Source organism: Epinephelus lanceolatus, chromosome 17, assembly GCF_041903045.1.
Source record: "Epinephelus lanceolatus isolate andai-2023 chromosome 17, ASM4190304v1, whole genome shotgun sequence".
Taxonomy (NCBI): Eukaryota; Metazoa; Chordata; class Actinopteri; order Perciformes; family Serranidae; genus Epinephelus; species Epinephelus lanceolatus.
The window spans coordinates 5,592,738-5,609,930 of NC_135750.1; the positions used below are offsets into that span (position 1 = coordinate 5,592,738).

The following is a 17,193-nucleotide window of genomic DNA, read 5'->3' on the forward strand; positions in this document are numbered from 1 at the left end:
AAACCAACCGCTGGTGATTTGACCAGCTGAGTTGCAGGCGACACCATCAGTCAGCTTGAGTCGAGCTCAGATCGATGAGTTCACACCGCTGCAACTTTTCTCTGCAATGTTCTACAATGGTTTCGTCTAGTCACGTATCATGCCAACGTTAAAGGACGCCTTTTTTCGTTGGTTTCTGACAGCGCAAGGCACTGCCAAAGTGCCCAATTTCGATGAATTTGGAGTGAGACAGGGTTCATATTATACATTTTTAATGGTGTATTGAGTTATGTGTCTATATGTACCTTTGATTTTTGAGAGAAGCCAAAGCTAAATTTCCACTGAGATGGACTATCTATCTATCTACCTACCTATCTACCTTCCTACCTACCTACCTATGTATGACACAGACATGACTTTATGCACCTCATTGAAAAGCTCTAACTATAGCTGTGCGTTTGAGGCCTTACTCTAGTTTAAGGTGATTGTAAGGTTGTACAGAAAGAATGTGTGCAATCAAGCCATGAACAGAGAAAAAAAACAGACCAGTGCGCAAATAAACATGACCTTTGATCAGTGATGATGCATCACATTGGTAATCTTCATTCTCTCCTCTGTGTCCTTGCTCTCCAGGTAAATTTGGTAAAAGGCAAAAGTGATTACCACTTGTGTTGATTGCGAGCCTGTGATGAGTTGATTTGTTGATTTGCAGCGCGGGCCTTGTAATCAGCGTCTGAACATCTCATGTTTATGTTCCGTGTTTGGTAAATAAGGCATCTGATTAAGACTTTGTGCAGGAGTTTGTGGCTTAAGAGAAGATTTTCTCCTTTGCCTCTAATGACCTGCACACTGACTCTCTGCTCTCAGGATGGATGCTGTAAGTGAATGCAACTCCAGTTTTGGCTCCTGGTTATTTATGTGTGTGTATGTGTGTGTGTGTGTGTGCTCAGACCGTAGGTGTGACAGAATAATAAATGGCTCCAGTATACAGTATTGTGAATTCAGACCAAAAATAGGGATGTACAGGATGTAGCCGGCATAATAATACAGAAAGTGAGAAAGTGTATTCTGTTATTACACCTTTGCTTCACTAAACCAAAGAAAAAGAAGCCAAAGCTTGGGTGGAATGATGTCTATAAATCATGGTGTATTTGCAGGACTCTGTTTAAAGAACCAAACAAAAGAACAAGCCAAGAATTCCAAACATGGTAGCAGAAAATAAACGTGGTCGGAGGAACACGATGACTAAACACCACTCTTACATCAGTTTGTTTTGCATGATGAGGTCCCATCTGTGTTAGGAGTCATCGTTCAGATGCATTAAAAGTTTAAAACATTTCCGATAGAAACACTGAGAGATTATAATGATAATAAACTTTTACAGCTTGTGGCTAAAGTCTTAAATCCTGGGGGCACTTTGAGGGTTTCACAGCAAAACATTTGGAAATTTAAATTGTACGCAAGTGAATCTTAGGATGTGGATTCCATTTAGGAGTCAGGCTCCATCTGCCACTGCAAATGTTTCTACTGTCATAATGTCTCCACCATGATTCAAAACTAACACATTCAGCAGTTTAGAGGTTGATTTTTTTAGAAGGCTATTCTTCATGTAATAAGTGATAAAATTAATGGCACAATCTGTGATCCCGATGTAAACAAAAGGGTCAAGCTAATCCCAAAATAACCACCACTCAAAACACAAACCTGTCACAGATCTGCACGCCCACTCACCCAGCCATCAGTCAGTTATTTTCCATTCACCCTGGTTTCCTGCACCTCATCAAGGCAACTCAGTTCACCTGTTCCTCATTACACTCAGCCAGTGCACATACCCCAGCCTCACAGACACTCTGTCAGATTGTCACTCATGCACTCTCAAACACTTTATTCCAGACTGATTGCTTGTTGCCGACCCTCCGTGCTTCTAACTTGCCTGCTTCTTCTGATTCCCGCCAAACTCTCCAGCCTTCTGTCCCCAACCACAAGACCTGCTTCTGCGTCCTTGGTTCCTGTTTGCCTGTGGCTGTTTGGTGTTACCATCTGACAACGATGCTCCGAGTGTTCCAGTCTGGTTACTTGAGATTTTCACCGTGTCACCACACCTGCCATTGTGTGTGCATCCTGTGAGTACTTAGCTGCTGGCTTCTTGACTCTCCACCTGGCCTCTACCTGTCCCTGACCGGTTCATCTATTTGCACTGTGTATTTACCTGGTTCTTTTGTCTCCACAGCTACGTCCCCTGCCTCCTCCATGGTACTGTTGCCTGTTATTGAACTGAACTGTGTTTGAACTGTGTTAATGCCACAACTCACTGACCTGCCTTCCGGCCTGATTTGGCCTGCTGTAAAGGATTTTGTGGAGAGACTTTGCTGGAGTGTTGAACTGTATTGTGTGCCGTTGAGTAGCTCTGCCCTGTACCTGCTAAGTTGTTACAGTAAACATCATTACCAACTGTTACTGTCTCCTTTGTGCTGTAAATTGGTCCTAATAGCACCTGTTACACCACCAGAAAACTAAATATATATTACGTTTCTTCTGATGCTGTAAAAGATTTAATATTCATCTTGATTTAAAACTAACATGCAGCATTTCACTTACTTCTGTCTAACCATGCAAACACTTGAGGTCTTGATATATCCATGTCATCCATACAGTATCTTAACATCTGGCAAATGAAGCCAAATTTTTGTGTAATTTAGGAGAACAGACTCTCTAAATTAGCTCACACTTACTATACATGCTGTGAAAGCATTGCTTGTGATTACATGCCCATGTAAACTTTGTAAACCTTTAATATAGAACAACTGCAATGCTTATTTCCAACTAACAAAATTTTGATGTCAACATATTCAGATATATATATATATATATATATATTCCTGCCTCGTTTCCATGTGTTTTGGATTTGCCTAATATCTCCCTGTTCTGAAAAGTCACATTAGCATGTGGTAGATTTCCATATTTGTCCGGGGCACTTCCTGCCCGCTTGGGAGTCAACTATATTCATAAGAACAGGCGCATGGAGCCATGGGGCTTGTAAACTGTGTGTATGTATCCTCTCCATGCCAGCATTTGTGTGTGTATATGTTGTTTTATCCGTGGTTTGTTTGCCGTGGGACCAACTAGCTCTGTTGAGTAATGGAAAAAAGGAAAAGGAGCCCTTCTAGAGTTATAATTTCCTCTAAAACTCAGGAGGAAGAGGAAGAAGGAGGCTTCTTCTCACTTGCTTTACGTTCACACAAAGACAATGCAGAGAAAAAAAGATAAACTAAAGCCAGGATAACATTTAAGTGATGCTGAGCTTCGAGCTGAATACTACCGTCGACAGACTTTAAAATGCAGCTGATCTGCAGTTGTAATGTTTACCATGTTCACCATCTTAGTTTAGCATGTTCGCATGGTAACATTTGCTATTTAGCACAAAACACAAAATATGCAGCCCAGTCGCTAGAAGAAAATATTGGCATTGTACATTTCTGCAAACCATGGATGCATTACATTTATAAACATTATGTTTGATTTCAGCATTTTAACTCTTTTATCTTGTGCATCACTTTAATTTTTGTCATGAGGTTGGGAGAGAGTTGCTGCGTCAAGCGAGGGAGTTAAAGTATTTCGGGGTCTTGTTCACGAGTGAGGGTAGACTGGAGTGTGAGATTGATTGGCAGTTTGGGGCGGCATCTGTAGTGAAGAGGGAGCTGAGCCGGAAGGTGAAACTTTCGATTTACTGGTCCATCTACGTCCCAACCCTCACCTATAGTCATGAGCTCTGGGTAGTGACCGAAAGAATGAGACTGTGAATACAAGTGGCCGAAATGAGTTTCCTCCAGCCCAGCCACCCCACGGATTTTTCACTAATTCCATAACTTTTCCAGACCTGGAAAATGGGATTGAGAAATTTCATAACTTTGATTTTTTAACCTTGATATGATGCTGCTGCTCCTTTCACTGCTTCGAGGTTTTTGACATTTCCACAGGTGTGAAATAAAGCCATGAGCCTTGACTAGACTTGAGTGTTTTGGAAGTCCTTTGCCCCACAGGGCATCTCACTGGTACCAGTCCTGATAGTCGCCTATCCCATAATGCTCCACCCCCTTCTGTATGGTCACCCCTCTCTGGAAAGTGTCATCTTATCTGCTACATAATAACATCCAACTGTAACTTATCTGTGGTTGCAGGAATGTACAATGCCAACATTTTTTCTGGCGAGTGGGTTTGATACAGCTGGGGCTGAAAACCAAAGTACTGGACAAACTGAAATTTCAACCTGATGGTGGTGGTCGATAAAAAGCCAGAGGATTAACAGAGTCAGTCGGATGTGATATCTGGAACCAATGAACCTCTGTACCAAGGTGCCAATCTGGAGAGTAGATGTTGAGATATTTCACAGGATAAGTGGAGTCATTTAACTGCATTGGCACCAAAGGGATGGTGGTTAAAATGCAGCCCAATGGCAAAAATGTTGGCACTTTATGTCTCTGCAAACCATGAATACAATTTACATGTTATTATGTAGCAGATACGGTAAAACTTAATATTTCTTAACATTTCAACACCTCTGTGGTTAAGATACGGTTAAGTTTAGGCACAAAAACCACCTGGTTATGATTAGGGAAAGATCTCGATTTTGCCGAAAAACACCAGTTTTCATGGCATTGTTTCCCAGCAGAAAAACACCCAAGTTTGCGGCCTAAAAAGCCGCAGGAAGAACATTGACGCATAGCCAAAACTTAACCTCTTTTGTTGTTTGTTAGTCTTGAAGAGTGATCTGCAGTGGTCTGCATCTTGGCAGGCATCTTGCAACTCGTCAAATACCAGCGTTTAGTCAGAGGCCCTCCACGTCAAAATCTGACACACTAGGTACCCTCCTGTTTCACTTTTGGACGCACAAGGATGGCGTGTCAATTTACGCTCATGACATGCATTAAATAAACTCAAAAGCATTGATGTAATACGTATGAAATGTACAAATGCAACGTATTTGTGGTTTACAGAAATGTACAGTGCCAACATTTTCTTCTGGCGGCTAGCCTTAAAATAATCTCAAACTGTCAGAGGTGGAGAGGATTTATCGTCTATCTTCTGAATGTCTGGGAAAAGTTTTATGTCAATCTATCCAACAGCTGCTGAGATATTTCAGTCTGAACCAGCCAGCCGACCCCTTGCTGCTATCAAGGCTAAAAAGAAAAGGAACTGCACTCTTTAGTTCAGGTGTAGGAGACAAAAATAAAGAACTGAATCTCCTCTAATTTAGTTTGAAGCTAACAGTCAGAAGCACTTTCCTCGTGTTGTCTGAACATTTCACAAAGGAGTCAGACTCAATTTGAGAACACTGACAAAAGGTAGGTGGTTTTTCCTCAGAAAGATCTCACTGGGAGCTCTGGAGCTCTTAACTGGTTTCACCTTCCACTTTGTTTTCTGTCTTTCTTTGATTCTTTTCTTTCAAGCCTAGGTAAACTCACTGCCTTAAGTGTTGCCGGGCTGTCATTGGCTGAAGAGGAGAGGTTCTGAGTCGCTGGTTAATGGGTATTATTCTGCATGTGTGCGTATGTGTGTGTGGGTGTGTGTGTAAAAGAGAGATCAATGAGAAGAGTTGAGTGAATCCTCTCACAGGCCTGTCCCTCGAGTGTGTCGTTACGAGAGCATAGCCTTTCTTTCTGCCGACACACAATTATATACACAAACACACACGCAGCTACACTCCGGTATACTGAGGAGTTGTACACACACTAGAAAAGTGGTTTAACACAACTCTCTCATTAACTTGTACTTGACATGTTATCAGAGCAGCGCCAACAGCACACACGCACCAGTACACCACCAAAGCTCATTATCAGAACACACTGTGTATATGTGTGTGTGTGTGTCAGCGAGCCAGTGCACTTGCATTTGTGTGTATTTGTGTGTAATTGCTTCTGTCTACAATATCTGCAGGACTGTATGCCTGCATCTATATCTATCTATCTATCTATCTATCTATATACGTATATATGTTGGAGGATGAATTAAAGTCAGTGTTAAAAACACTCTGAAGGTGCTACAAACACAATGCCTTTTTCCTGCATTCTAATTTTACAGAATATCCAATATAATTTCACTGTACACAGGCCACTATGGAACCAAGAGTTTGTCTTTTGTAACACAAGATCTGCTGCTTTATCTACAAAAACGCAGCATCAAACATATTAAAAACTAGCAAACAAATATAGATTTAGCAGGACACTAATGTCTGTTCTAGATCGTTAGCTGATGTGGATGCGAGTAAATTCATTTTAGTCTGTTAATGACATTTGTGTTTTGTTAATAGTTTTCTGGTTTTAGTCATGTTCCCAATTTAGTGTGATCCTAGCAACTGACTAACTGCAACTTTTGGTAAAAGCTTCTGTGATGCCCATGTCCATAATCAGGTTGTTCTTATGCATACCAATGCACCATCATCTGTAGACAACCCACAAAGTCATGAGCTGGTTATTCTTACTAACCCATGTAATCACGGAGGCTATGATCATGTCACCAATGCACTGATTGGAGTAAAGAAGGAAGTATTAATTATAAAGAGCAAAAGGTCATATAAGCAGACAGGTTGAGGTCATGGATGGGTCAAACAACACAGGACTGTCCCCCAGGAGACTGGTGTTCATGTCCTGGTTGAAGCCAAGCAAACTTTGAGTCATTATAAAGTACGTCATCACCATGTTTCTTTTCCTGAACCTAACATATGTATCTTTACGTGAATGCTAGACTTGATGTTAAGTACGTAACATGATGATGCCCAGGCATATTTGTTTTTTCTAAACCTAACCTAAGTAACTTTACGTTAAGTACATAACATTACGATGCTCAACCATGTTTTTTTTTCTCTAAACCTTACTTACGTGACTTTACGTTAATTACTAGACTTAATGTTAAGTACATAACATGATGATGCCCAGGCATGTTTTTTCTACACCAAACCTAACTAATTTGACTTGACAAAACTTAACCTACATAACTTTATAGGTACGCTGCTCAACCATGTTTTTTTTCTCTAAACCTTACTTTTGTAGTTTATGTTAAGTACTGAACTTTACGTTACGTAACATCATGATGCTCAACCATGTGTTTTTCTTCTCTAAACCTTACTTACGTAACTTTACGTTTAGTACTAGACTTTATGTTAAGTACGTAAAGTAATGATAATGATGTAATGATGCCTAGGCATGTTTGTTTTCCCTAAACCTTACTTAACTTTACGTTAAATACTAGACTATATGTTAACTTAGTAAGATGATGATGCTCAGGGATGGTTTTTTTTCCTAAACCTAACCTTAGTAACTTTACTTGACTAAACCTAATCTATGTAACTTTATGTTAAGTACGTAACATTACAATGCTGAACCTGGTTTCTTTTCCTAAACCTTATTTTTGTAGTTTATGTTAAGTACTGAACTTTACATTAAGTACGTAATGTTACGATGCTAAACCATGTTTTTTTTTCTCCAAACCTTACTTACGTAACTTTACGTTTAGTACGAGACTTTATGTTAAGTACATAACATGATGATGCCCAGTCACGTTGTTTTCCTAAAATTAACGTACGTAACTTAACTTGACTAAACCTAACCTATGTAACATTACATTAAGTACTGAACTTTACATTATGTAGATAACATTACAATGCTGAACCATGTTTCTCTTCCTAAACCTAACTTATGTAACTTTGCATAAAGTATGTAACTTCATTTTAAGTACTTAGGGTGAAAACATCATTTGTGGAGTGCTCATTTCTCAGATATCATGCAAACCATTGTATGAGGATATATTGCCAAAATGCATTACGGACACATCTTTAATACATTATAATCTCTTTTTAGCACTTTCTAATTAGAATTATATGCACTCATAATTATTCGTAATGCTTTATAACAATAATCACGACACATTATTTCACATTTTAGAATAACTTATAGTAGAACTGTTTCAGATATTACCTATTACTTGAATCATTATAGTAATTACAGTGAGTACTTTTGGAAAACAAAACAGTGAGATGTCAGTGTCCATTCAGTTGATCTTTATTATGATCAAAATTATTTGTCAAATTGGAGTATTTAATTAACTGTCTGTTATCACCCATTAACACATACATGGAGTTAATTGTTTAACTTAGGTTCAGGAGCAGGACCACGCCTCAACCACTCCTCTAATCACCTGACTAACGTACAGTACAGGCCAAAAGTTTGGACACACCTTCTCATTCAATGCGTTTTCTTTATTTTCATGACTATTTACATTGTAGATTCTCACTGAAGGCATCAAAACTATGAATGAACACATGTGGAGTTATGTACTTAACAAAAAAAGGTGAAATAACTGAAAACATGTTTTATATTCTAGTTTCTTCAAAATAGCCACCCTTTGCTCTGATTACTGCTTTGCACACTCTTGGCATTCTCTCCATGAGCTTCAAGAGGTAGTCACTTGAAATGGTTTCCACTTCACAGGTGTGCCTTATCAGGGTTAATTAGTGGAATTTCTTGCTTTATCAATGGGGTTGGGACCATCAGTTGTGTTGTGCAGAAGTCAGGTTAATACACAGCCGACAGCCCTATTGGACAACTGTTAAAATTCATATTATGGCAAGAACCAATCAGCTAACTAAAGAAAAACGAGTGGCCAACATTACTTTAAGAAATGAAGGTCAGTCAGTCCGGAAAATTGCAAAAACTTTAAATGTGTCCCCAAGTGGAGTCGCAAAAACCATCAAGCGCTACAACGAAACTGGCACACATGAGGACCGACCCAGGAAAGGAAGACCAAGAGTCACCTCTGCTTCTGAGGATAAGTTCATCCGAGTCACCAGCCTCAGAAATGGCAAGTTAACAGCAGCTCAGATCAGAGACCAGATGAATGCCACACAGAGTTCTAGCAGCAGACCCATCTCTAGAACAACTGTTAAGAGGAGACTGCGCCAATCAGGCCTTCATGGTCAAATAGCTGCTAGGAAACCACTGCTAAGGAGAGGCAACAAGCAGAAGAGATTTGTTTGGGCCAAGAAACACAAGGAATGGACATTAGACCAGTGGAAATCTGTGCTTTGGTCTGATGAGTCCAAATTTGAGATCTTTGGTTCTAACCACCGTGTCTTTGTGAGACGCAGAAAAGGTGAACGGAAGAATTCCACATGCCTGGTTCCCACTGTGAAGCATGGAGGAGGAGGTGTGATGGTGTGGGGGTGTTTTGCTGGTGACACTGTTGGGGATTTATTCAAAATTGAAGGCACACTGAACCAGCATGGCTACCACAGCATCCTGCAGCGACATGCCATCCCATCTGGTTTGCGTTTAGTTGGACGATCATTTATTTTTCAACAGGACAATGACCCCAAACACACCTCCAGGCTGTGTAAGGGCTATTTGACCAAGAAGGAGAGTGATGGAGTGCTGCGGCAGATGACCTGGCCTCCACAGTCACCGGACCTGAACCCAATCGAGATGGTTTGGGGTGAGCTGGACCACAGAGTGAAGGCAAAGGGGCCAACAAGTGCTAAACACCTCTGGGAACTCCTTCAAGACTGTTGGAAAACCATTTCAGGTGACTACCTCTTGAAGCTCATGGAGAGAATGCCAAGAGTGTGCAAAGCAGTAATCAGAGCAAAGGGTGGCTATTTTGAAGAAACTAGAATATAAAACATGTTTTCAGTTATTTCACCTTTTTTTGTTAAGTACATAACTCCACATGTGTTCATTCATAGTTTTGATGCCTTCAGTGAGAATCTACAATGTAAATAGTCATGAAAATAAAGAAAACGCATTGAATGAGAAGGTGTGTCCAAACTTTTGGCCTGTACTGTATATATACCAGCACAGCTCTACCACAGGCCTGTCAGATCTCTCAAACCCACCCTCTCTCCCCTTCTGTTCCTCCCTCTCCTCATCTCATTCTAGGCATCAACTAGGGGGCTTCCTAACAGCACAGGCTCATCAGAACACGAGACACACTGACTCTCTCCGCCCACATCACATCATCTTCATTAAACCTTTAAAATGCATATCGTTGTGGTGTGGTCCTTGCTAGTGAAATTAATTTTACGTGTTGTGCTGTTCTTGCATTCACACTGCCTTCAGCGTAAAAGCCAGCACCAACTGCAGATATTTAATGAACATAGTGGAGCCTTTCACAGCTAAAGAGCCAGGGTGATACTCTTGTAGGATGGTGGAGACCAAAACAGAACTAAAAGAGTGACTTTAAACGTCAATTTGTTGGGAAGCCAGGAACACATCTCTCAGTGAACCTCTTTTTCTGTGACATCCAATTGCCAGAAAAAAAAAAAAATCTATACATATATGTATATATATATATATATATATATATATATATATATATATATATATATATATATATATATATATATATATTATAGATTATACCAGATTTTGAAAAGTGAATAAAGATATTACCACTTTTGAGGATATTCAGTTTAGAAACACAAAAAGTGTTTGTTTACATGTTTGAACATTTGCAGACTGGGGCTTTAAAGCCATAATATAGACAATAGTCCTGCATACAGGAACAAAAACAATTCAGAAGATCTCCAGTGTAATGCACAATCACTACAACAGTGTGGAGCATCAAAAACAATATCAACATACAATAAAAAGAGCTGTTTGTAGTTTGATTGTTGTTGCAAAAATAAATGATTACGGTGGATTTCAGTTAGAAATTGCCGGAGGATTTTTCTGTCAACGTTGGTAAACAATAACTTTAGTGATTTTATGACGCTTCATCTGGTTGCGGTATGATTATATGTGAAATAGCTCTGTGAGTCCCTGTCATCGCTTTGCTGGTAATGACAGTATTATCCCCACTTCCTCCCTGACCCAGGAGGAGCCCGTCACTGGTGTTCAGGATTGCTGCCTGTGATCCCTCTCTTTCATCAGCCAGATAACTGTTCCTGCAGAGCAGGAGTGTCTGCTCCAACTGAGAAATACACTTTCACAGTCTTATTGGGCACAGTGGGTCTGGCACATACAGGTACACAGATGGATCTATACACACCAGTGTGTAGATACCAGTCTGAACAGGACAAAGATGGGAAAAAGACAAGATGAGGATGAATGAGGCGTGGTTACTAACATTTTGATGCTTTACCACATACAAAAGATGAGTCCAAATCAGTAACTTATAAATGTAAAAGATACTTTAACTGCTTTTCCGCTTGTAAGGAGGCAGGTTGAAGTGGTGGATTGGTCACATAAAAAAACAGACTTGGGACTTTTCCCTGGAGTCACGTGTTTGGATCCGTGTGAACTTTGAGTCATTTTAAGGTACGTCCTCACCATGTTTGTTTTCCAAAACCTAACCTCAGCAACTTTTATCACCTGAACTAACCTCCATAACTTTACTTGCACTGCATAACTGCATTAAGGACGTATTTGAGTGCAACACCATCAAGGGTAGGATGGCTTATAAAGAGCTGTCTCTACATATAGTCCAGCTCTATCCAACTGGCAGTATGTGTTTCAAGCATGTTTTTGGTTGGTTCTCATTTGAATTTGCACTGTTTGCTTTCAGCAGGAACACGACATGCGACTGATATTGGGAGATTCTATTGTGCACCCTCCCTCTTGTCATGGAGCGCTACCCTTTTCCCTCCTCTTCTTCTCGCTGGACTGATGCAGTGCATAACCTTCGTCTCCACTTTCTCACAGCAGTAGGCTTTATTGTTCCTAGTGTTCATCCTCTCACAGAGAATGCCAGGTACTCTGTGCTGTGCCACTGGGGCGCATATATGGAGTTCTGTGATGCACCATGATGCAGTGATGAGCATGGGAAATGTATTATTGAAACACAGCAGCATATTCTCACTTTCAAAGTCGTCACATAACACTGCTCGGTCAGTGGACTTTGACTTTTACATATGACGTGCTGTGTATTATGGGTGCATGTGTTGCTGATGTTCTGGGACGCTGTGTCAGTTTATGCCTGTTCCATGCATTGTGTTTAATCAAAAGTCATTAATTCATTCATTTTCTATAACCACTTGGCAAACTGACAAGCAACAACAGATGGACATATTGACCAGGATGTAACATTAATCAGTAATACTAACACAATGTAAAGGTTAACTAAACATCCCCTGTTTATTTAAGCAGCTAGACATTAGCCCTTTTTAAACAAGAGTTGTGCAAATTTGCAGGAAAGCCCAATCAGTCTTTTTTCAGCATTGGCAGTACAAAAACAAAATCGGGGAGTGCAGTAAAATGCCGCCTACCTACTTTTGTTTATACAGAATGCGCCTTTTTCGGGGCAATGGGGGGCGTGAGCAAGTAACAAAACGTGTAGCTCAGCGTGTGACGTAAACAGTGACGTGGGAGTGAAAAGCCACGGCTGGTCAGTCCTTTGGCGATTCTCTCGTAAGTCAGCCTGCTCTTCACCGTCCCTGTCATCTGACGGTTAATGGCCTCTTCGTTTGCGAGGACAAGGAGGGCGCGCAATTCCTTGTCTCCCCAGTTGCTCATCTTTACAGTGTCTGTCAGGTTTGTGTTTCCCTCTTGCTACTAGCTGCTCGTTCATTCCTGCTATCAGCTGTTTCCTGTTTATCCACCGCCAGTGGGTCGCACGTGCAGCGTCATCAACAGCTCCTCCCACAAGTCTTCAACAGCCCCTCCTGTGGTGGAAGGCCACCTCGGTCTGTTTAAACCAAAAAGGTTCCACCAATATGTCTACCCTACAAGGCGGAAAATTGGGCACCTTGGATCAACTCGCCAATCCGGCTCTGTGTGTCTAAACGCTCGCAGCTTGCCGGCAAAACGGCCCAACATTCGTGGAAAATCTGGCAGTGTAAAAGGGGCTATACTCTGGTGGTAACTCAGTTCACATCGACAGTAAATGCAAATAATTTTGGTCTTGTTGAGAGAACCATCTGGCTTTGCTCTGGAGCAAAACTTGCCATTAAAAAGACCCCTGTCTTTATCCATTTCTGCTCAACTACCGGGTGGGCCGTGGGTCATAATTACTGAATGTATGTGCATTAATCGTGCATCAAAACAATTAGTGGCGTTACAAGGAATTTGCATTAACTTGTTATTAACGCATTAACTTTGACAGTCCTAATTATAACTTTACCTTGATGAAGTAATTAAGATAGTTACATATTACATTTTTGACAGGGTAACTAGTAATCTGTGACCTATCACATTTCAAAAGTAAACTTCCCAACACTGATTACAGGTTGAAATGTATAGACACTGTATTAAAGCCAAGTTAATATTCACAATGAGCAGGCACAGAGTAATATTATCATATCAATGGAGTTTTAAGTCCAATATTCATTCTGTTTTTAGCTCTAGTTTGGTCTCCTCCAACTCTCTAAATGCTAAATGCTCCACTTTTTCCTCCAGCCACTTACTTGTTTGAGGTTGTTTTCTGTAAACTGCCATCAATGCTTTTGCACAAACCTTACTTGCATTTTCAATAGGAACAACCCTCACTTTATATGTAGTATTTGATTCACATATTTGGTGTTGTGACAATACTCGATAAACAAATGGAGCTGGCCTGAAAGTTAAAAAAGAAATGGAGCCAGAGGATGAAGAGGCAGTGAGGTATGCAACAGAGAACAGATAGCAGCAGTGGATGAACAGATGCTGCAGACATATGGACAGTGAGACTGATAGAAAAGGATAGAAAGATCAGCAGGTCAGATAAGGAGCATTGGTGACTCAGAAACTTCAACCTTCTGTAAAAAGTTTCACAAGAAAAAAAAGGAAGGTTTTGAAATGTTTTCATGTTAAAGGATCAGATTTATCCCAGACCGGCTGGAACCCTCGAGGCTCCGAGTACAGACACTCCCTGAATCCAAAACTAGCTTGTGTGTGTGTGCGTGTGTGTGAGTGTGTGTGAGTGTGTCTAACCTGTAGGCTGCCACAGAAGTGGTAAATGCCAGGGTCTGTGTTGATGGTGTTGTCGATGGTGTTGGGGTTGCGTTCACGGTTCCTCTGGTAGGGGGTGGTGGTGGAGGTGGTGGTCTGGACGGGGGACAACGGCTGCCACACTCCAACATCTGTCCCATTTCCAAAGGCCTGGATAGCATTACCTACAGAGGGAGAGTGAGACACAGAGCTGATTAGCTGTGGACAACGAATATTTTTTTCCAGGGGAAGGAGTGGTGGTGGACATGAAGGAAACTAAGTCAGTACATAAATAAAGCAAACAAACACATGCTCTGCAAGCAAAATTGTAACTGCAGGTGGAATATCTGTGCCACCCCAATGAGGTGACACAGATAAGCCAGCGTGCCCTGATGTGAAGTGCTGTAAAGTTAAGTTGATTTAAAGAGGCAACAGATAGGATTCATTTCTTTTTTTAGCTTGGCGCCACCTAGCGTCAGCGGTGTTGCTCGCACTGTCGCAACGACCAAATTGACCGTGGGGATCAGATATAATCAATAAAATGTAGGCTGTAAAGCCACCGGTATACCTCTATGTATATGTAGAATGGGAAAGTGTGTGAACACTCTACTAAATAAATGAGTAAAGAGACAACAATTATCAGATTTATCTGGAGAAAAAACAAATAGTAATGCAAATAATTATAGCAGAATGCACAGTCCAAGGGCTGCCGTAGAATGCCAACCAGGATGTCAGCCGACCAACACTTGCTACCCGCTCCCTGGTTGCGGCGATTTGCGATGCTGGCCAGCTAGGAATGAACTAGCAGCCAGTACAGTACAGTCCTCTCTGGTCTAGCTAACATTTAGCCGTGTTACTTACTGATCCATTAGAAAGAAAGCTAGCTGGACATCAGTTCTGAAGCCTCTTTGGTCACGGAGCTTCCTCCATCTCATGAACACCTGACTGAGGTTTACTCTTGTTTTTCCTCTTCTTTTATCACTCTCCTTTTTGCTCTTCTTTGCCTCCTCACACAGAGGAGCTCATTTTCTTTTGCCAGGCCGTTTTTCACTTGTCTCCAAACTTTGTCCGTCTGCCATTGTGCTCGTGACTCAACTATCTCATGCCCAACACCTCTTAAGGACCAGCTCCAGTCCCTGATTGGCTGACCGACCAGTTTTCTGTGTTAAAGCAGATTTTTTCCACTAAATTTTGGCACCGGTGGCAGAAGCTTATTGCAAAGATTGCAAAGCCACTAAGTAACCTATGTAAACGCTGATAGTCTGATTTTACTGTGGCCACTACCCTGTGCAACCCACATTATTTTCATAATGATATACAGTACAGGCCAAAAGTTTGGACACACCTTCTCATTCAATGCGTTTCCTTTATTTTCATGACTATTTACATTGTAGATTCTCACTGAAGGCATCAAAACTATGAATGAACACATGTGGAGTTATGTACTTAACAAAAAAAGGTGAAATAACTGAAAACGTGTTTTATATTCTAGTTTCTTCAAAATAGCCACCCTTTGCTCTGATTACTGCTTTGCACACTCTTGGCATTCTCTCCATGAGCTTCAGGTAGTCACCTGAAATGGTTTCCACTTCACAGGTGTGCCTTATCAGGGTTAATTAGTGGAATTTCTTGCTTTATCAATGGGGTTGGGACCATCAGTTGTGTTGTGCAGAAGTCAGGTTAATACACAGCCGACAGCCCTATTGGACAACTGTTAAAATTCATATTATGGCAAGAACCAATCAGCTAACTAAAGAAAAACGAGTGGCCATCATTACTTTAAGAAATGAAGGTCAGTCAGTCCGGAAAATTGCAAAAACTTTAAATGTCCCCAAGTGGAGTCGCAAAAACCATCAAGCGCTACAACGAAACTGGCACACATGAGGACCGACCCAGGAAAGGAAGACCAAGAGTCACCTCTGCTTCTGAGGATAAGTTCATCCGAGTCACCAGCCTCAGAAATGGCAAGTTAACAGCAGCTCAGATCAGAGACCAGATGAATGCCACACAGAGTTCTAGCAGCAGACCCATCTCTAGAACAACTGTTAAGAGGAGACTGCGCCAATCAGGCCTTCATGGTCAAATAGCTGCTAGGAAACCACTGCTAAGGAGAGGCAACAAGCAGAAGAGATTTGTTTGGGCCAAGAAACACAAGGAATGGACATTAGACCAGTGGAAATCTGTGCTTTGGTCTGATGAGTCCAAATTTGAGATCTTTGGTTCCAACCGCCGTGTCTTTGTGAGACGCAGAAAAGGTGAACGGATGGATTCCACATGCCTGGTTCCCACTGTGAAGCATGGAGGAGGAGGTGTGATGGTGTGGGGGTGTTTTGCTGGTGACACTGTTGGGGATTTATTCAAAATTGAAGGCACACTGAACCAGCATGGCTACCACAGCATCCTGCAGCGACATGCCATCCCATCCGGTTTGCGTTTAGTTGGACGATCATTTATTTTTCAACAGGACAATGACCCCAAACACACCTCCAGGCTGTGTAAGGGCTATTTGACCAAGAAGGAGAGTGATGGAGTGCTGCGGCAGATGACCTGGCCTCCACAGTCACCGGACCTGAACCCAATCGAGATGGTTTGGGGTGAGCTGGACCGCAGAGTGAAGGCAAAGGGGCCAACAAGTGCTAAACACCTCTGGGAACTCCTTCAAGACTGTTGGAAAACCATTTCAGGTGACTACCTCTTGAAGCTCATGGAGAGAATGCCAAGAGTGTGCAAAGCAGTAATCAGAGCAAAGGGTGGCTATTTTGAAGAAACTAGAACTAGTTTTCAGTTATTTCACCTTTTTTTGTTAAGTACATAACTCCACATGTGTTCATTCATAGTTTTGATGCCTTCAGTGAGAATCTACAATGTAAATAGTCATGAAAATAAAGAAAACGCATTGAATGAGAAGGTGTGTCCAAACTTTTGGCCTGTACTGTATATAGGAAAATATGCTATATATATCTGTTGCCTCTTTAAAACACACATGAAACACACATTAAACATGGCTTAATAGAGACAATTTCAAACACAAGTACACAAATCAGCTTCATTATAACTCACAGCATTCACATCTGGACACATTTTCCCCACAAATACAACATGCTAAAGATATTAGCACAAGCCTATGGCATTTTACATTGTATAAATTAGCTCTAAGGCTAGCAGACTTTTCCTCTACTCATATGAAGCCAGGGACAACAGCAACATTTAACAAAGGTAACGTTACAAAATTTGTCTCCACTACAACTTAAAAGTTTCACAGACAAAACTGCCTTATATGCAACACGATTCCAAACAAATACAACATGCTAACGTTATTAGC

The 17,193-nt window shown here is 41.2% G+C and overlaps 1 protein-coding gene across 2 annotated transcripts in view; it reads right to left on the reverse strand.

Annotated features, from left to right (window-relative positions):
• gfra1a (gdnf family receptor alpha 1a) overlaps positions 1-17,193 on the reverse strand; it is a 178,610-nt gene that overhangs the window by 10,692 nt on the left and 150,725 nt on the right. For both annotated transcript variants that reach the window (XM_033645586.2, XM_033645595.2), the window contains one exon: positions 13,875-14,056. In XM_033645586.2, coding sequence (XP_033501477.1) covers positions 13,875-14,056 — 182 coding nt within the window. The remainder of the gene's footprint in view (positions 1-13,874; positions 14,057-17,193) is intronic.